Raw genomic sequence first — 22,067 nt, 5'->3', positions numbered from 1 at the left:
TGGGTTTTTTACATTTGGCGCCAATGTAATCGAGACAGTAAAATGCCCCACAATAATGGGTATTGATCCCGGGACCCACCGGTTCCAAATGAGACAGGCACTCTACCGCATCGCTATAAAAGCTAGCTAATATAGCAAGGCCGTATAAGTTCTCCTTATACCGAACCCTGCTACATACGCACTTAATGTAACGATTATATGCAAATAAAGTTTAATACATTTCTTGAATAAGTGCAATAAGTTCACGTCGGATTACTTGTTACGAGTTATTGCGCGACGGAAGTGATTGAAAGCTTAATGAACCCATTGCATACTATTTCTAACGTGATTGCAGTCAAACAATAGGTGACTTTCGTTTATCAATAGGTTATAGTACATGCCTTTAAAGTTTAAACAGGAGTTCTACTTTACAATAATGCCATATTGCCGATTTCATTTGGAACCCGTTCACATACGTGATCAATATAACGCACAGTGCACACAGATCGAACGTCGCGAAACACTTAAGATTTATCACAAAAGGTATATCCTTATTTAGCACTACTAAGATTAACTAAATAATGCACACGTCGGCAGTAATCTAATCTACCGGTATGACATAATGTCCCGACATATTTGTATTTGATAAATAAATAATGTGCGTGTTAAACGTGCGACCATGGATCGGGATCGGAAATTAACTGTGTATGTTTGTATGCCTGTATGGTGATTAAGAAAGTTGTGATCAAGAGCAGATTTCGTGCCTTGACGTTGCTTTCCTTAATAATGCAAGTTGTTGATCCGCTTTCTTGATTGTATTTTAATAATTATCTGGATGTTAAACATCACTTAGATAAATGTGTACTAAATTACGGAAAATATGTGATTGCAAAGATCATTATATACTGTATGGTTATCATTTTCGGAATAACGAGCCTGTTCGGATAGGTAACTGAACGTGTGTGTGTGTTTTTCTGTGTGAAAAGAACGTTGAAACACGACGTTAAGGTGTCTGATTCATTGGAATTTAAATAGGACGAGTAAGATCATTTGTCACCTATAATACATTTGATATCTTTGAAAATCATGTCTTTATAAGATAGCTTATTGTTTGCACACATACTTATGTCATATTTTTGTGAAATTTCTTATCTCATCCAGTGTTTGAAAAGCAATGAAATCATAATACATGTACTAGTAGTACATGAACCATTCGTATTTCCTTGTTTGAGATCAATCACAGCATTCGCATTTGGGGGGATGAAACAATAATAAGACAATATGCTTCTATCGTTTCTGAAAATATATCATTTGTTGCTGAGAAAATATGCAATTGTTATTACAGGGGTAAATTCACGTATCATACCAATAGGGTAAATTGACCATGAACACACTCAAATGTTCACAAGTATTAACAGTTGTCGGCGTTAATCACTGATTACTTAGCGAATGAACAAAGGTAAAAATAAATAATCAGCTCGTGTTAAAATAAACGTAGATATGGCGCAAACATTTCACCAGATTAGAACTTGTGTTTGGTTGAACCGGCTCTTTAAACATTTTAAACAAATTAAAACGCTGCATGTTCGATGCACTGACCTTGATAAGCAAACCGAATATTTATGGATATATACTCAGCTACTTTTCTTATTGTTTAATTTTATTCGTTATGTTCTCAAAACTGGGAGAACGATGTCATTATTAGTAGGTAAGTTTTGCATTTCCGGTTTAAGTTATTCGTGTGCAAATTTATAACAATTTGAATTGTGTCATATTTATTTAAAACATGTGCTCTCGTAAAAAAAATCTTTGATGTTGGTATGTATCTCCCAGAGCGTTTATAAGGTTTCGCAATAAAAATGTTTCAAAGTTTTCTCTATGATTTTACCGGGTGATCTATTTGATGACCTCAATTAACACAGTTCTAATTAAATTTGGCCTAGGTATTGTCAAGATCAACATTTTGACAAATTGTTTTCAAGATTGAGTCATGCATGTGGCTTCTGTAGTGGTAACCATTTTCTAAAGATTTGACCAGGTAACATAGTCGTTGTGGCTGCTATAGTGATTCCACATGTTAAATAAGATAAGATTAAGTCCTCACATGTCAAAGCTTTTAACTTGACCTAGATATTGTCAAGATAAACCTTCTGACGACAATGTTTCATCAATATTTGGTACCAAAAATGTCCTTTAGAGTCATAACAACGTTTTCTAAGATTTGACCTGGTGATCTTTTTTTCAGGCCCAACTATACCCGATTCGAACTAGGATATTTTTTTAATCCACTCCAATTTCCAGTCGAGAGGATCGTAGTACAATAGTATTTCCTAAGCCAATTATTGAAGAAATCGATGCCAGACTGCAGGTAGCGCCAAGGCGTCTATCATTCAAATATCTGAAAAACTTCGTGTTCTTTGTGACTTTTGAATTCAATGGCAAGTCTACATACAGCGATATTAACACGTCTGGAATATATTTGTCAAGCAAAATTGACTATAACTTATTGACTAGAATTTCGCTTTGATAAATATGTTTTTAATTTGGTTCGGTTTTGCCTTGATGCATTCAATTTTTCACGTTATCCAGTTGCCAATAAGAAAAGTCGTTTGGCGTAGTATTATAGAATCGGCAACACTTGTTCTTATTTACTGATAAAATTACGAGATTTCCTGTGGATATAAAAACACTATTTCAATATATGGTAAATGTTTATTGTAAATTACATCCTGTTTTAATAGATAAGCCCTGTTCAGAGTTATGGAATACACGGGTCCTATTTGTATTAAGACCTGAGATACAAATTACATCGGACAATATGACGTTTTGTGCTAATGTGACACTTATTGATTACAATTGTTTTATGTTTACACTGAGTAGAATGCCTTTATAATGATTATTGCATTGTATCAGTAGTCTTGTTTAAATTATCGTTGTTTTCTTGGAGGTTGACTTCGATTGAATTACTGTATGTAACCCACTCAATTGATAAATGCCAAAGACCATGGATTTTAAAGCCATTAAAGATCGTATTATTGGCATGTAAGTTGAGATTCATAGTTCAGTGAATGGGTAAGTTACACATACAGACAGTACCCAATATAATTCGCTTGCAAATTACTGATAAACCAATTATACTGAAGTCATATCACTTTCCATGCAATCGATTCCGTTTACTTGTCATAGTTGTTAGCAGATTATGCATGTTATACATTACGGTATATTTCTTGAAAATTATAGTGTTTTCTTATTTTTAAAGTTTCTTACCAATAACAACGTTGTTCGTGCTGCATTAGATTCGAGAAGTCGGTAAACGCCGATCAATCAACTAAAAGCCAGTGCAAATAAAATATCCCGCACTTCAACGAACATTCGGAGTTAGTTACTTGAACGTTTCCATTTTGCGCAAAACTTGGAAAGTGGTATCACTATGATGAGGATTTAGATTTTTTTCTCTTGCATTTTATTGAACAATACTCATAATAATGTTGCAATTTCCTGTAAAATGGAATGCGGGAGTTATGAATTGCATAACTATATTAAACATTACACTTTAATGCAGGGTTTTGAATTTTAACAGCTAACAAGTTAATAGAATATGGGGGTTTTAAAAGGTTATAATAAGATTTTGAACTTAATACTGATTAAATGAAATGACAAAATCATAAAAAATTACACGTCGGCGATTGCTTTCTAACTGCCTTTTAAGCAACTGGTGTTTTGAAACCCTTAGGTCATTTCAGTTCTGAGAGATAAGATTTACTTTGATTTCCATGTAGATTTTTGTGTCTTAAATGGATAGTAATTAAATGCTTTATGCATTTGAAATAAATCCGTTTTGTGATACGTACATGTAAATTACCAATGTCGGGCGAACCTCTTTACTTGTGAACGTGTAACTGTGTTTACCTGTATGTGTTTGCACCTTTGCATTAGGAACTTAATGCGCACTGACAGCCCGTTTAGTTAACGATTACTTATAAATATAATGTTATATGTCGGATTCGTGTGAGTAAAAGCACACAACTATATTATGGAACCATCCATCGTTTCGATATGACATGGTGTAGGAAACGCCTGTGAAAAAATAGTGATTTTCAAAGAGGAAAATGTGGTTATAAAAGTAAGGCATATCTCGGCGAACCATACACAACATACAAGCTGTAAAGCTATCAACCCAACATTGTTAAAAAAGTGATAGACAATTCATAAAATTAACATTGTGGACTTATAATCGCGCATTTGCAAGATTATACGGAAAATGGACGTAAAATGCCGTTGTCACGTCAACGTAACTATTCCATTCCCCACGGTGACAATAGCGACACTTTCAACTACGTCGATGAATGTAAGTATCAATTAGTTCTTATATTTACATTATACATATGAATATATCGTTCATTTTTCGTAGTACAGGTGCCATACTGGATTCATCGTGGACGTATTAAGGTTTATCTCTCCGTCTGTCAGTAAAAACAAACTTTTCCGACCAAGTATTCCTTCACTTTCTTTTCGTAAAACAATAAAACGTGCATGCTTTGGTTCTTGTGATAAGAAGTGTTGCATGCATATAGATTTGTATTGCCTGCATTCAATCTCGACAACAGTTTATATCTGATATCAAGATTGCGTTTGATATCGAACAAAATCGGACCATGCAATCTCATACACTCGATAAGCTTAAACAGTGGAAGCATGTAATATTTCCGACTGCAGTGGGGCTTTGCGTATATAAGGGTTTTGGAGTTACTTTTAGAATTGCAAAGGCATTCGATACAGGCAATCATGGAATCTTACTAGCGAAAGCGAAAGCCATATAACTCCAAATGTTATATTGTTTCAATATTATCAGATCGCCGTCAGGTCGTTGACGTATCTGGCATATTATCATATGATGTATCTGTTACATCTGATGTACCAAAGGGTTTTATCATTTGCCCCCTTTTATTTTTAATTGATGCGCATTGCTGTCGGGGATTGTAATAACAAATTGCTTTATGCTGACGATACTGGCTTTTTGGTTTGTGGTAAACGTACATAATAAATGAAAATAATAATGATATACAGTTGTATATGGACAACCCAACGTTTGGGGTATGCGCAAGCCAGTATTCCAGCTCAAATATTATTAACTGTCTTTGAACGTGATAACATATAATATCGCAGTCAGCCTTTATATTCCATGAGAGCCAGAGAAGACTATCTACATTTGCCCATTTGTTATTAATTAAACAGTCTGACTTCAATTTTCAAACACAATGTATCGTAGTTATTTACGCAGTAAAAGAGATATAAATGCGTGATTTGAATACGTCTTAATGAACAACTCACATACCATACATTTCAGTCTAAAATTTTATGCGAAGACAAGTTTGTATGTAAGTATGTAATGCGGTCACACAGAATGTGTTCTCATATCACTGTAATCAATATATGATCTTATTGTTGTTCAAACATAGAATGTTTTGCTAAATTATCTTTCAAGTGCCGTATTAAATATTATACCAACTTTCCTCTGTGTCATAAGTTTTTGAAACTTTGTTCAATTGTGTTATCCATTTAATAGGATGCCCAACCGCAATATCATGTAATGTCTTCTTCCTTTAATGTCAAGGGCCACGATGGAAGTAAAGGACGAGCGATTATATATGTTTTGTATATTTTTGTATTTTCTTTGGTATTGCAATTGCATTTCATAGACAAAGTTTGGTTTGCGTATTTGGATTGATTCCATCATCTGCGTTATCAGCCGGTCTGCCTGCCTGCCTGCAGACGTCCGTCTGTCCGTCGGTCGGTCGGTCGGTCGGTCGGTCGGTCGGTCGGTCGGTCGTTCGGTCGGTCGGTCGGTGGGACGGTCGGTCGGTCGGTCGGTCGGTCGGTCGGTCCGTCGGTCGGTCTGAAGCATTATCGAAATGTGTACGTTTCCTCGACGATTACTAATGGTCAAATCGGCACATCAAGACAAATGTTTACGCAAACAACATAGCATTCTGAACTCGCCGCAACACCGTAATCTCCCAATAAATAATAAATGTTGCTTCTCCGGTGGATAATAAAATATTGTGAAATATTGGCAGTACAAAGACGTACTGCTGCGGCAAAGAAGAAAGACGAAATAGAAGGGACACGACCAATATATTCTTAAACAAGTTCACAAGTTTCAGTATCATAGATTTGCGCCTTAATGTGTCGTTCCAGATTTCCCTGTGCTGTCCGCACACTGGGCACAGGCTATTCAGGGACGATACTTTCCGCTTTTATGATATTTTCTGTTTTAAGTCTCTTCTTAGCAAAAATCCAGTTTAAGCGGAAAGTGTCGTCCCTGATCAGCCTGAGCGGACTGCAATAGGTAATCTGGGACGATACTTTAAGGCGCAATTCTATGATACCGTGGCATAAGGACCCAAATTACTGAAGTATTACATGTATGCCGATATTTCATTCGCAGACGGGTTTATAGTAAAGAATACAGAACCGGGTCTGTGCATGGTACATATTAATATACCTAGATTAAACCCAGATAACATTAAACTCCTTATCTTTGAAAGTCTGTTTGTACATTCTTAAAATATGAACATGTTTTATGCAGTTTTTAGCTGTTTATTGATAAATGGTACCGTAAACGTGCTGATGCGCTTCATATTCTGATAAACCAGTAGGGTAAAGGCCAATAACAGCCTCATTTAAAATCCCATATTTTGCTTGAAGAACGATTCGGATATATTATCATACAATAATATTTTTATTTTATTGTAGACGTTACAACATATTGTACGTGATCATAGCTGCACACGTTACCACAAATAAAACTTTTTACATACCAGATACGCTGATATCTAAATGATACAGAGGTTCTTGATATGTGTTTATCATACCAGCAGGTTTTTATCTCAGTCAATGAGGAAAGTTGTATAACTCGTGAGCAAGTATTAAGACATCGTGTTCGGTTATAGAGAATCAAATTAAAAAAACAATATGACACCTGTTTTATTACACAACGATAGGGAACTATCAATATAATATTTCCCGTATAATCCGTAACGGCGTCCCACCCTCTAACAGAGACTTTTTACACAGTACCTGATGCGTCCGATTTATAGGGGTTTCACTGTATGTGAACTCGTTTTATGCAGTTATAATAACAATATATTTATATTAAAAAAATGATTTTGTGTCTGAATCTGGCTGGGTTTCACTTATGCTGGCAGTGGTTACCGCAATACATATTTCGAAAGTTACGACTGCAATGTATATGTCCTTCAGCGCAAAAGACACAATTATCGTACTCACGTATTCCACGGATTCTGTCAATCGGAAAGGAGAGTCAAGAACCTTAACTTATACACTTTAATACCTCTGCACATTTAAACACTCTCTATGTTTTAAAAAAATAAAAAATACGTAGAAACAAAAACACACAAATAAAAAATACGTAGAAAACAACACACGTCATTTGCTGACTCTATGCAAATAAAGGTAGATAAATTATTTGTTTAAATGCATTAAGCTAATATCAATTCATACGATTAATTGTTACTTGTTATTATCACAACCCGAATCTAGTGATTGAAAAGCTTAACCCATAAACTACTTTTTGTAACGTTTTTGCAGTAAAACAATAGACGACAACCGTTAAACAGTGGGTAATAGTACATGCCTTTTAACATGAGTTCTACATTACAATAATGCAATATTTCCGAATTCATTTTGTACTCTTTCAAATATACGAGTAACTAAACAGTCAATGCACTATTAGCGAAGGTCGCGAAACACTAAAGATTTTTCTCCAGCGGTATATCCGCGTGTAGCTCTATTAATTAAAGGATACTAAATAGTGTACAAGTAAGAAGTAATCTAATCTACCGGTGTGAAATATTGGCCTGACATATTTGTATTTGATAAATAAATAATGTGTTTGTGGGTATGTGTGTTTAACCTACGATCACGGATTCGGGATCGGACATTTCTGAAACGTCTGTATCTATGGATGGAGAGATATTAAGAACGTTTATGACAAGATGTATGTTCATTGCCTGTACGCTTCATTGCTTTTTAAAATAATTTAAGTTATTGTGGGGGTTTTCACCATCGTTTATAAAGAATTATCTGGATATGAAACATCACCTAAATGAATGTGTTCTCTGTTACATATACTAAGTGATTGCAAACATAATTATATACCGTATGGTTACCATTTTTTTGGAAAATACGAGCCTGTTCGAACAGATGACTTTAAGCGCCTATTTGTGTGTGAAAATACTATAGAACCATGACGTTATAGTGAATACATCAGTGGAATTAAACAGTTTTAGTAAGACCATATTTTTCAGATATAGATCTAATATATTTAAAATCTGTGAAAATCTAGTTTTTATTTGGTATGTTATTGTTCTCACACTTACTCATGTGTCACCTTTTCTGTTAAATTTATGGTCGCATCTTGTGTGTGAAATGCAATGAAATCATATTATATATGTTATCATCATATTTTGCCTTGTTTTAAATCAATCAACTTATACGCATTTAAAAAATATGATCAACTTTCAAAGGACAATATTCTTCGACAGTTAGCTACAAATATATTCGTTGTGGGAAACAATATTCAGTTGTTATTTAACGGCTATTTTTACCTTTCATACCAGTGGAATTATTTGACAATGCACGAATTTAAATGTTCAAACGTGTAAACAGTTGTCGGAGTAAATAATTGCTATTAATTACTTAGCGATTTAAACCGATTAAATTTATAATCAGCACGTATATATCATTCATGTGTTAAATAAACGTAGATTTGGTGGAAGCATTTTGCTAGATTAGAACTTGTCTGTAATTTATACCGCCTCTTTTAACAATACGACTCGGAATAAAATGCAACATATTCGATGCGCTGGAACAAAAACAGCAAACCGAATGACAGACCTTAAACCAGATGTGAACTTAGCCTAGATTTTCTTAAGACAAAGTTATTTATCGAAGTTTCAGCAAAAATAAGATATACTTATGGCTTTTTTAGTGGTTACACATTTTCATAAGATTTCATAGAGTAGCCTATATTTAACCCCAATTATAAAATATTTAAATTTGACCTAGATATTGTCAAGATAAACATTCCGACAGAGTTTCGTCAAGATTTGTTAACATGTCCTCTACAGCGAACACAACGTTTTCAAAGATCTGACCTGGTCAGTGGTGACATATGTTCTAGCCCAACTATATCCGATTTAAACAAGGATACTTTTATATTGAGTCGAATTTCAAGTCGAGAGAATCGTAGTACAATTGTATTTCCTAATACATTTTATAGAAGAAATTGATGTCAGGCTGCAAATAGCGCCAAAGCGTCAATCATTCAGATATCTAAAAACTGACTTCGTGTACTTTGTGACTTGAATTCATTGAAAGTCTGCATACAATGATAAAAACACGCCTGGGATATATTTTTCAATCAAAATTGACTGTAACTTACATGTATGGACAAGAATTTCGCTTTGATAAATATGTTTTTAATTTGGTTCGGTTTTCCCTTGATGCATTTTATTTTTCACTTTATCAAGTGGCAAATAAGAAAAGTTGTTTGGAGTAGTATTATAGAATCGGTAACACTTCTTCTTATTAACTGACAGAATAACGTGGTTGTCTGTGCACATAAAAACAGTATTCAAGATACATGTATGGTACATGAATATTGTACAATATATAGTGTTTTAATAGATAAGCCCTGATCAGAGGTATTGAGTATATCGGTTTTATTTGTATTGAGACACGAGATGCAAATAACGTCGGACAATATAACGTTTTATGCTAACGTGACACTTATTGATTGCAAATTGTTTAATGTAGAGGGCTTTTATTGTTGCATTGTATCCGTAGTCTTGTTTAAATTATCGTTAAATTCTTGGAGGTTGACTTCGATTGAATTTTATAATATGTTTACTGTATGTAACCCACTTAGGTGATAAATGCCAACGATCATTGATTTTAAAGCCATTAAAGATCACAATATTGACATGTAAGTTTAGATTAATTGTAAAATGAATGAGGAAGTTACAGATATAGACACTATTTTTAATATGATTCACGTGCAAATTGCTGGTAAACCAATAACATGTATACTGAAATCATATCACTTTCCATGCAAGCGGTTCAGTTTACTTGTCATAGTTGTTTGCACATTATGCATGTTATACATTACGGTAAATTGCTGGAATATTCAAGTGTATTTTCTTATTGTCCCCTACCGGTGAAAATAGAGGGGACTAATGGTTTGCACTCCGTCTGTCTGTCAGTCTGTCTGTCTGTCAGTCAGTCAGTCAGTCAGTCAGTCAGTCAGTCAGTCAGTCAGTCAGTCAGTCAGTCAGTCAGTCAGTCCGTCACACTTTACTGGATCCTGCGATAACTTTAAAGGTTCTTTTTTTTTCATAAAACTTGAAACATGGATAAATGGCAATATGGAGATTATACACGTCATTTCATTTTGTGCCTACGTCAAAAATTCTGGTTGCTATGGCAACAAATAATTTTTTTATATTTTTACTCACAATGGTGGAGAATCACCGGTAGGGGACCATATTGCTGTGCAATCTCTTTTGTTAATGTTTCTTACCGATAACAACGTTTTTCGTGCTGCATTAGGTTCTAGACGTCAATTAATGTCGATGCAGAAACTGAAAGCCAGTGTACATAAAATATCCCGCATTTCAACGAACATTCGGAGTTAAGTACTTGAACGTTTCCATTTTGCACAAAACTCGGAAAGTGGTATCACTGTGATGAGGATTTTTTTTCTCTGGCATTTCATTAAACAATACTCATTTTTATGTTGCAATTTAATGTAAATGGAACGCGGCATTTAGGAATTGCATAACCATATTTTACATGACACTTTAATGCAGGGTTTTGAATTTTAACAGCTCTAAACTAAAGTGGGTTTTTAACGGTTGAACTAAGATTTTTAATATCTTAATACTGATTTAATGAAATGACAAATTCATATACAAATGTACACGTATAAATGTATTTCAGGCATGGGCAAACGTTTGATGACTCCATTGAAATAATCGGCGTGTGCTTTCTAACTGCGTTTTAAATTACTGGTGTTTGGAAACCCTCTTAGGTCATTTCTGTCCTGAGAATACAATATTTACTTTGATTTCCGTGTACATTTGTTAACCTTTAATAGATGGCTAGTTATTAAATTCTTTATGCGATTGAAATGAATCCGTTTTATGATACGTATGTATTACCTGCATGTGTTTGCTTCTTTGCATTAGGAACTTAATGTGCACCGAGAGCCCGTGTAGTTAACGCTTACGTATAAATATAATGTCATATGTCGGATAAGTGTGAGTTAAAGCTCACAACTTTATTATGGAACCATCTATCGTTTCGATATGACATGGTGTTGGAAACGGCTAAGAAAAAAGAGTAATTTTCAAAGAGGAAAATGTGGTTATAAAAGTAAGGCATATCTCGGCGACACATAAACAACCTAAAAGCTGTCAATCCGACATTGTGAAAAAAGTGATGGAGAATTAAAACAATTAACATTGTGGACTAAAAATCGCGCATTGGCTTGATTATACGGAAAATGGACGTAACATGCCGTTGTCACGTCAACGTAACTATTCCATTCCCCACGGTGACAATAGCGACACTTTCAACTACGTCGATGAATGTAAGTATCAATTAGAATCTTATATTTACATTATACATATGAATAGATAGTTCATTATTCCGTTGTACAGGTGGCATACTGGATTCATCGTTGACGTATTAAGGTTTATCTCTCCGTCTGTCAGTAAACACAAACTTTTCCGACCAAGTATTCCTTCACTTTCTTTTCGTAAAACAATAAAACGTGCATGCTTTGGTTCTTGTGATAAGAAGTGGTGCATGTAGATTTGTATTTCTTGCATCCAATCTCGACAACAATTTATATCTGACTTCAAGATTGCGTTTGATATCGAACTAAATCGGACCATGCAATCTCATACACTCGATAAGCTTAAACAGTGAAAGCATGTCATGTTTGCGACTGCAGTGGGGCTTTTCGAATAGAAGGGTTTTGGCGTTACTTTTAGACTTGCAAATGCATTCGATACAGGCAATCATGGTATCTTACTAGCGAAAGCGGAAGCCATATAACTCCAAATGTTATATTGTTTCAATATTATCAGATCGCCGTCAAGTCGTAGACGAATCTGGAACATTATCATATGAGCTATCTGTTACATGTGGTGTACCAAAGGGTTTTATAATTTCCCCCCTCTTATTTTTAATTCATGCACATTGCTGTCGGGGATGGTAATAAAAAATTGCTTTATGCTGACGATACTGGCTTTTTGGTTTGTGGTAAACGTACATAATAAATTTCATTACATAATAATGGGAATTAATAATATACAGTTGTCTATGGACAACCCCACGTTTGGGGTATGCGCAAGCCAGTATTCCAACTCAAATATTGTTCACTGTCTTTGAACGTGATAACATATAATATCGCAGTCAGCTTTTTAACCAGGTTTTCCGAAGGAAAAAACTGGTTATTAGATTGGCGAATGCGGGCGGGCTGGCTGGCTGGTGGGCTGGCGGGCTGGCTGGCTGGCGGGCTGGCGGGCTGGCGGGCTGGCGGAATAAGCTTGTCCGGGCCATAACTATGTCGTTCATTGTCAGATTTTAAAATCATTTGGCACATTTGTTCACCATCATTGGACGGTGTGTCGCGCGAAATAATTACGTCGATATCTCCAAGGTCAAGGTCACACTTTGAGTTCAAAGGTCAAAAATGGCCATAAATGAGCTTGTCCGAGCCATAACTATGTCGTTCATCGTCAGATTTTAAAATCATTTGGCACATTTGTTCACCATCATTGGACGGTGTGTCGCGAAATAATTACGTCGATATCTCCAAGGTCAAGGTCACACTTTGAGTTCAAAGGTCAAAAATGGCCATAAATGAGCTTGTCCTGGCCATAACTATGTCATTCATTGTGAGATTTTAAAATCATTTGGCACATTTGTTCACCATCATGGGACGGTGTGTCCCACGAAAGAATCACGTCAATATCTCCAATGTCAAGGTCGCCACGACTTAAAATAGATTTAAAAAAAAAAAAAAAACTTACAAAGGGGGTTAATTTTTTTTTGTCATTTCAAAAGTTCAGTTTGAGTTTTCTCCCTTTATCAGATTTTTTTTTCACAATGAAAACCTGGTTTTGTGACAATTTTGTCCCTTGTCTATATATTTTCCATGAGAGCCAGAGAAGGCTATCTACCTTTGTCCATTTGTTATTAATTAAACAGTCTGACTTCAATTTTCCAACACAATGTATCGTAGTTATTTACGCAGTAAAAGAGATATAAATGCGTGATTTGAATACGTCTAAATGAACAACTCACATACCATACATTTCAGTCTAAAATAATATGCGAAGAAAAGTTTGTATGTAAGTATGTAATATGGTAATATTCATGTCTGCCTGCAACACTGTGCGGTTTCAATTAACATTATTTATAAATGTGAATTTTAAATCTTTATTTTTAAAATCAGTATGAACGCAGAAAATCATTTTTACAGGTATTCAAATTCTTCGGCTTACATAATATACGGTTTGTGTTTATTTTACAGCTGCCACCTATCTGCTTTAATGTGCCATGTGTTAATAATTTACACAAAATGTGTTCTCATTTAACTGTAATCAATATATGATCTGATTGTTGTTCAAACATCGTATGTTTTGTTAAATTATCTGTTAAGTGCTGGATTGAATATTTTACCAATTGTCCTATGTGTCATAAGTTTTTGAAACTTGGTTCAATTTTATTATCCATTTAATAGGATGCCAAACCGCAATATCATGTAATGTCTACTTCCTTTAATGTCAGGGCCACGATGGAAGTAAAGGACGAGCGATTTGGATTGATTCCATCATCTGCGTTATCTGTCTGTCTGTCTGTTTTTCTGTCTGTGTGTCTGTCTGTCTGTGTGTCTGTGTGTCTGTCTGTCTGTCTGTCTGTCTGTCTGTCTGTCTGTCTGTCTGTCTGTCTGTCTGTCTGTCTGTCTGTCTGTCTGTCTGTCTGTCTGTATGTCTGTCTGTCTGTCTGTCTGTCTGTCTGTCTTTCTCTCTGTCCGACCAATATATTCATAAACAAGTTCACAAGTTTCAGTATCATAGAGTTGCGCCTTAAAGTGTCGTCCCATAATTTCCTATGCTGTCCTCACAGACTAATCAGGGACGATACTTTCCGATTTTATGATATATTATGTTTAAAGAAAGTCTCTTCTTTGCAAAAATCCAGTTTAAGCGGAAAGTATCGTCCCTTATAAGCCTGAGCGGACTGCACAAGGTAATCTGGGACGACACTTTAAGGCGCAAATTTATGATACTGTGACATAAGAACCCAAATGATTGTAGTATTTTGCCGACATTTCATTTGAAGACGGGATGTGTATATCACACCAGCAGGTTTTAATGTCAGTCAATGTTTAGAGGAACGTTGTATAACTCGTGAACAAGTATTAAGACATCATGTTCGATAATAGCTGAATATTTTCAACAAAACAAACAATATTACACCTGTTATATAACACAACGATATGGCACTAACGTGTTATGCTATATGTATATAGATTAATACGACAATATGTGTACAGCCGAGTGTGGGGTTCTTCTGTTGTTTGCAATACATTTCCGAGTGCATGTATTCCTGCTTGTGGAAAAAACGTTCATCACGGTTACGTGCACATGCGCTGAAGAGCGGTGGTCTATATGGAATGAGTTTTTTTCTGAAAGGGACTTGTTTTACAGAGTACCGGATGCGTCCGGTTAAGAGGGGTTCCATTGTATGTGAACAATAATAGCAATATATTTATATCCCCCAAATATATTTATTTTTTTATTAAACAATTACGTAGAAAAAATACGCGATTTACCGAATCTAGCTAAATGTAGGTGGATAAATTATTTGTTTAGGTGCAATACGTTAAAATCATTTTAATACGATTTACTGTTAGTTGTTACTTTCACGACGCGAAGCTAGTGATTGAAAAGCTGTACAATGTGTAACGTTTTTGCAGTAATAAATAGACGACAACACTTAAACGATCGGTAATAGTACATGCCTTTTGTCAGGAGTTCTACATACGAGTAATACAGAATTCATTTTGTTCTCTTTCAAATACATGTATGCGAGTAACTAAACAAGCAGTGCCATATTAGCGAAGGTAGCGAAACACTTAAGCTTTATGGCCAACGGTATATCCGCGTGAAGAACTATTAAGGGATACTAAATAGTGTACAAGTAAGAAGCAATCTTATATATCGATATGAACTATTAACCCGATATATTTGTATATGATAAATAAATTATGTGTTCGTGTGTGTTTAGTGTACGATCACGGATTGAGATCGAACACTTCTGAAACGTATGTATCTATCTATGGAGAGAAATTGAGAAAGATTAGACCAAGATTTATATATTCCTTGCCTGGACGCTTCATTGCTTTCTAAAATAATAAAAGTTATTGTTCTTTTTCACCATCGTTTACAAAGTATTATCTGGATATGAAGCATCACTTAAATGAATGTGTTCTCGGTTACATAGAGTACGTGATTGCAAACAAAATTATATACCGTATGGTTACCATTTGTTCGAAATTACGAGCCTGTTCGGATGGGAGGCGGAAAACTACAACGGGCGAGGCATGGTCAGGGGTGATAACCCCAAAAAAGGGTTAGGGTAAGGGTTAGAATTAGGGGTCGGGTTAGGGTTAGGGTTGGGTTTAGGCTAACCCAAACCCTAACCCGACCCCTAACACTAACCCAAACCCTAACCCTAACCCTCTAACCCCCCTTGCGGAATACCATACCATGCCTCGCCCGTTGTAGTTTTCCGCCTCCCTGTTCGGATAGATGACTTCAAGCGTCTATTGTTCTGTTTGAAAATAAGATACAACCATGACGTTATAGTGGATGAATCGTTGGAATAAAACAGTATTATTCTATATCCAATAAATTCATCCAATCGGCATTCTTCATATATACCACGTGACCGTCCAATATATTCCGGTATTGGATCCAAAAAGTCCGTATTTTACCATATTGGACAGTTGAGTACAAGTGAACTAAGCAATTGTTTTAAAAAGATAAAAGCCGTTACCGAGAAAAAGTATCCGAATGTACTATAATCGACTCACATTGGCGCTGGTCTTGAAAATAGCATAGATTATCATTTTCAAATCAAAATTAAAACGAAACAAAGAGCTGAAGAAAGGGATATAGATTAAAAAGCTCATTAGACGTTTAAACTGTACAATACGTGATATATTTGGACTCACACACATTTTGAAGTCATATTGGACTCGCCTAACGGCTCGTCCAATATGACGTCAAACTGTGTGCTCGTCCAAATATATCTCCGTATTGTACAGTGAAACGTCTAATAACCTATAATTATTAAGACCATATTTTTCAGATATAATATATTAAAAAGCTTTGCAAATCGGGTCTATATGTGATATCTTCTTCTCACACATACTCATGTGTCACATTTTCTGTTTAATGTCTCATCGCATCTAGTGTGTGAAATGCAATGAAATCATATATTTATGTTATCCTCGCCTATTGCCTTGTTTTAAATCAATCAACTTATTCGCATTTTAAATCATGACAAACTTTCATAGGACAATATTCGTCGATCGTTAGTTACAAATACATTTGTAATGGAAAAAAGATTCAGTTGTCATTTAACGGCTATTTTTACCTTTCTTTCCAGTAGGGTAACTTGACAATGCACGAATTAAAATGTTCAAACGTGTTGACAGATGTCGGCGTAAATAATTGCTATTACTTTCTTAGCAATTTAAACGATTAGATTAATAATCAGCAAATGTATATCATTCATATGTTAAATAATCGTATATTTGGGTAAGCAGTTTGCTAGATTAGAACTTGATTGTAGTTTATACCGGCTCTTTTAACAATACGACTCGAAATTAAATGCAACATATTCGATGCACTTGATTCAAACAGCAAATCGAATGATAGAACTTTACAATCTCCACGCAGAGTTGTCGTTCCTTGCTCTCACATTCAAAAATAATCCTACCAGATTTTGGTAGGGTGTTCTTTTATTGGTTCAAGTATTATATTATTAAAAGGAGCATCATTTTATTTTACAATTGGAAAATAGTGTATACGTTTACGTTCGATATAAAAAATAATAATTACCTGAGCTAAAAAAAGTAAAATAACAACGGTACAATTATTGTACCATGTGGCCAGGCTATCATCACGTGGTTGGTAATGAAGGCAGGGATTTTGATTCAACTATGCTGGTTCCCATCAAATCTCTGAGAACTTAAACCAGATGTGAATTTAGCCTAGATGTTCTTAAGACTAAGTTATTTATCGAAGTTTAAGCAAAATTAAGATATAAGCGTGGCTTCTATATTGTTTAGACATTTTTATAAGATTAGATATAGTAACCTATATTTTACCCCAATTATAAAATATTTAAATTTGACCCAGATATTGTCAAGATAAACATTCTGACAAAGTTACGTCAATATTTTGTAACATGTCCTCTAGAGCGAACACAACGTTTTCTAAGATCTGACCTGGTCAGTGGTGACATATTTTTTTGGCCCAACTAAACCCGATTTAAACGAAACTATTTTTTAAATCAAGTATAGTTTCCAGTCGAGAGAATCGTATTACAATAGTATTTCCTAAGTCATTTTATAGAAGAAATCGGTGCCAGAATGCAAAAAGCGCCAACGCGTAAATCATTCAGATATCTGAAAACTGACTTCGTAGGCTTTGTGACTTTTTAATTCGATTTTTAGTCTACAAACAGCGATTAAAACACGCCTGGCATATATATGTCAATCAAAATTGACTGTAACTTATTGTCAAGATTTTTGCTTTGATAAATATGTTTTTTTATTTGGCTCGGTTTTGCCTTGATGCATTTTATTTTTCACTTTATCTACAGACCAATTCGAAAAGTTATTTAGCTTAGTATTATAGATTCTGCAACCCCTCTACTTATTTACTGATAGAATGACGTGACTTTCTGTGGACATAAAAACAATATATGGTACATGTATATTGTAAAGTATATCCTGTTTAAATAGATAAGCCCTGTTCAGATTTGTTGAATACACGGGTAATATTTGTATTAAGACCTGAGATAAAAATTACATCGGACAATATGACGTTTGATGCTAACGTGACACTTATTGATTACAATTGTGTAATGTTTACACTGAGTAGAGGGCTTTTATAACGAGTATTGCATTGTATCCGTAGTCTTGTTTAAATTATCGTTGTAGGTTGGCTTCGATTGAATTTTAGAGTATATTTACTGTATGTAACCCACTAAGTTGATAAATGCCAACGACCATGGATTTTAAAGCAATTAAAGATCGCATTATTGACATTTAAGTTGAGATTAATAGTGCAGTGAATGGGGAAGTAACAGATATATACAATATTTGTATTATGATTCACATGCAAATTACATGTGAACCAATTATACTGAAGTCATATCACTTACCATGCAATCGGTTCAGTTTACTTGTCATAGTTTTTAGCAGATTATGTATGTTATACAAAACGGTATATTGCTAAAAAATTATATTGTGTTTTCTTAATTTTTTATTCAAACTTACCAATAACAACGTTGTTCGTGCTGCATTAGGTTTTAAAGTCGCTTAACGCCGATCAATCAACTAAAAGCCAGTGTAAATAAAATATCCCGCACTTCAGCAAACATTCGGAGTTAAGTACTTGAATGTTTCCATTTTGCGCAAAACTCGGAAAGTGTTATCACTGTGATGAGGATTTGTTTGTTAGTTTTTTTCTCTTACGTTTTATTTAACAATACTCATTATCATGTTGAAATTTCATGTAACATTGAACGCGGGAGTATGAATTGCATTACCATATTTAGCATGACACTTTTATGCAGGGTTTTGAATTTAAACATCTCTAAAGTAAATAGAATATGGGTTTTTTAACGATTGGATAAGATTTGAACATCGTAAAAATGATTAAATGAAATGACAAAATCATAAAAATTTACTTGTATAATTGTATTTGAAATTAATTCAAGCGATGGACAAAAGTTTGATTACTCCATTGAAGTAATCAACAATTGCATTCTTCCTGCCTTTTAAGTCACTGGTGTAGGGAAACCGTTTTAGATCAATTTCTGTTCTGAGAGTACAAGATTTACATTGATTTCCTTGTGTTGTTTTTTTTTTTGCTAAAACAGATAGTAATTAAATGCTAATTGTGCGGTTGAAATAAATCCGTTTTATGATACGTACATGTACATTACCAAAGTCTGGCGAACCTTTTCTTGTAAACGTGTAACTGTGCTTACCGGTATGTGTTTGTATCTTTGCATTAGGAACTTAAAAAGGATCTTTTCACGCTTTGGTAAATTGACAAAATTGAAAAAAGTTGTTTTAGATTCGCAAATTTTCGTTTTAGTTATGATATTTGTGAGAAAACAGTAATACTGAACATTTACCATGGTCTAATATAGCCATTATATGCATCTTTTGACGATTTTAAAACCTAAAAATTATAAAGCGTTGCAACGCGAAACGATTGAATAATTTGGAGAGTTCTGTTTTTGTCGTTAAATTTTGTGAAACTACGAAGATTGCTTATATAAGGTATAAAATACGTCATGTATGTGTACTCGGCGGAATAGCTCAGTAGGCTAAAGCGTTTTTACTTCAGGACTCTGGCAGGACTCCAGGGGTCACTGGTTCGAAACCTGCTCCGGGCAATGTTCTTTTCCTTTTTTTAATTTTATTCTTGATTTTTTACTGGAGCTTTTACGATCCAATGTTTACATTTATCAATATAAAGCATTAAATTAATAAGTTAAAAAAATGCCAAAATCTGTGAAAAGGCCCCTTTAATGAGCACTGACAACACATGTGGTAAACGATTACGTATAAATATAATTTTATATGTCGGATAAGTGTTAGTAAAAGCACACAATTATATTATGGAACCATCCATCGTTTCGATATGACATGGTGTTGGAAACGGATAAGGAAAAAAATAGTGATTTTCAACGATGAAATCGTGGTTATTAAAGTAAGGCATTTACCGGCGAACCGTAAACAACATAAGAAATGCAAAGCCATCAATCTGAAATTGTGATAGAAGTGATATACGAGCCATCAAAAGAAACAGTGTGGACTTAAAATCGCGTATTTGCAGGTCTATGTGTAAAATGGACGTAAAATGCCGTTATCACGTCAACGTAACTATTCCATTCCGCATGGTGACCATAGCGAGACTTTCAACTACGTCGATGTATGTGAGTAATCGTTAGAATCTTATATTTACATTATTAATTGTTCCGTAGAACAATGCAAGTGGCATATTGATTTTCACAGTGGACGCCTTATGGTTCATCTATCCGTCTGTCAACGCAAACGCAAACGTGTAAGACCAAGTACCCCTTCACTTCTAAACGTTTATGTTTTGGTTCTCGTGATAAAAAGTGTTGCATTTGCAATTTATATTGCTTGTATTAAATCTTGATCACACATTCACATATTAGATCTGACATCACGGTAGCGTTCGATATCGAACAAAATCGCATCTTACCATCTCATACATTCGCTAAGCTTAAACTGTGTAAGCATGTTGCATTTCCAACTTCAGTGGGGACGTTTAGACTTGCAAAAGGCATTCGATACAGTCAAACATTGTATTTTACTTATTAAATGGAAGGTTTATGACTCCATGCTGTTAGATGGCTTCCAGGGCCCTTGCTACACTTTGGGGGGTTGGGCCGGGGCCCTTAGAGGGGGGAATTTCACGTCGTTTTGGACGAAAAGGATTATTTTACAAGATCTTTTCACCATTCATTCAACACTTAATATTGCTCTATTTTAATGTAATTTACATAAATATACATTTAATCAAAGGTTTATAGCACGATACCAGCTGGCAACATAGGTAAAAAGTAAAAGGAAAAAAAAAATTTGGAGGGGGGAATTTTTAGCTGAAATAGGGGAAAAAGCATACTATTTTAAGGGGGGAATGGGGCCCCAAAAACGGTCAAACGAGGGCTCTGGCTTCAATCTATAAGATCGCCATTATGTTGTTAACGTACCTGGCACATGATTATATGAGGTCTCTGTTACACGTGGTGAACCACAGGGGTTCATCCTCTTTTATCTTTAGTATATGCAATAACTATTGCTGTCGTGGATGAGAATAACTGTTGCTTTATGCTGATGATACTGGCAATTTGGTTAGTGGTAAAAGCGTTTCAGAAATTCAACCCACTATTTCCAGTGATTTTGAACATGTTACATGTAGTGATTTGTTAGTGGACTCAATACTGTTTGGTTTAAAACAAATAAAAATGATCTCGATCGATGTTAACTGTTTCTTGCGATGGAGTACAAATTGCATCATCGTCCCAGCAAAATATATTGGGGCTGTAAATTTTAATATTGGATCAGTGTTTGTCAGACATGTCCTTTGCAAATGCAACACCAGAAACTCTTGAAGCCCTTATATACTGGCAATTAAGTTTGCATGCTACTTCTGGCATTCAGCTCTTCGACCGTTACTTTAAAATAAATTCAAGGCAATGCAGAATAAAACCATCCGCTTCGTTTTGCAGATATATAACATGATTATATTGGTAAGGAAAACAAATTCTCATTTGGGTTTGCGACCTGTGTCAAACAGAGTAGAACAAATTATGCTCTGTCAAGTTCATGCGGTTAAAATTGTATTATATAGAATAGCTTGGTTATTAAACAGTGTGCTTATTCTTTGTATTTGTGTGACACTTTTACCTTTGTGGATACTGGTCGCTTCGCTAAACTAAGGGTTCGACGTTTTCATCTTAAAACAGCGAGGCACAAAGGAAATGAAGATACCTACTTTCACAACAAACACAAATAAACGAAAAAAGTGGGGTCTTGTGACGGTCAACGCAAAGCCTTGGGTGTTCAAACTGGTCTTAACAAGCATGAAACCTAACACTTTCCGAAGCATTATTTTTAAAGCTTTAAAGTGAAAATTCAAATGCATAAC

The 22,067-nt window shown here is 34.9% G+C and overlaps 1 protein-coding gene across 7 annotated transcripts in view; it reads left to right on the top strand.

Moving 5' to 3' along the window:
• Positions 1-22,067, top strand: part of LOC127845704 (1-phosphatidylinositol 4,5-bisphosphate phosphodiesterase eta-2-like) — a 146,212-nt gene that overhangs the window by 4,212 nt on the left and 119,933 nt on the right. For 3 of the 7 annotated variants that reach the window (XM_052376848.1, XM_052376867.1, XM_052376841.1), the window contains exon 2: positions 3,916-4,327. In XM_052376848.1, coding sequence (XP_052232808.1) covers positions 4,252-4,327 — 76 coding nt within the window. In that variant the 5' untranslated portion in view covers positions 3,916-4,251. Of the gene's footprint in view, positions 1-570; positions 685-717; positions 1,020-3,915; positions 4,328-11,281; positions 11,654-22,067 lie in introns of those variants that run through there. The other 4 variants (XM_052376852.1, XM_052376857.1, XM_052376834.1 and 1 more) reach the window with 4 other exon arrangements.

Source organism: Dreissena polymorpha, chromosome 1 (genome assembly GCF_020536995.1).
Source record: "Dreissena polymorpha isolate Duluth1 chromosome 1, UMN_Dpol_1.0, whole genome shotgun sequence".
NCBI classification, from domain to species: Eukaryota; Metazoa; Mollusca; class Bivalvia; order Myida; family Dreissenidae; genus Dreissena; species Dreissena polymorpha.
This window is presented reverse-complemented; position numbering and strand designations above follow the sequence as displayed.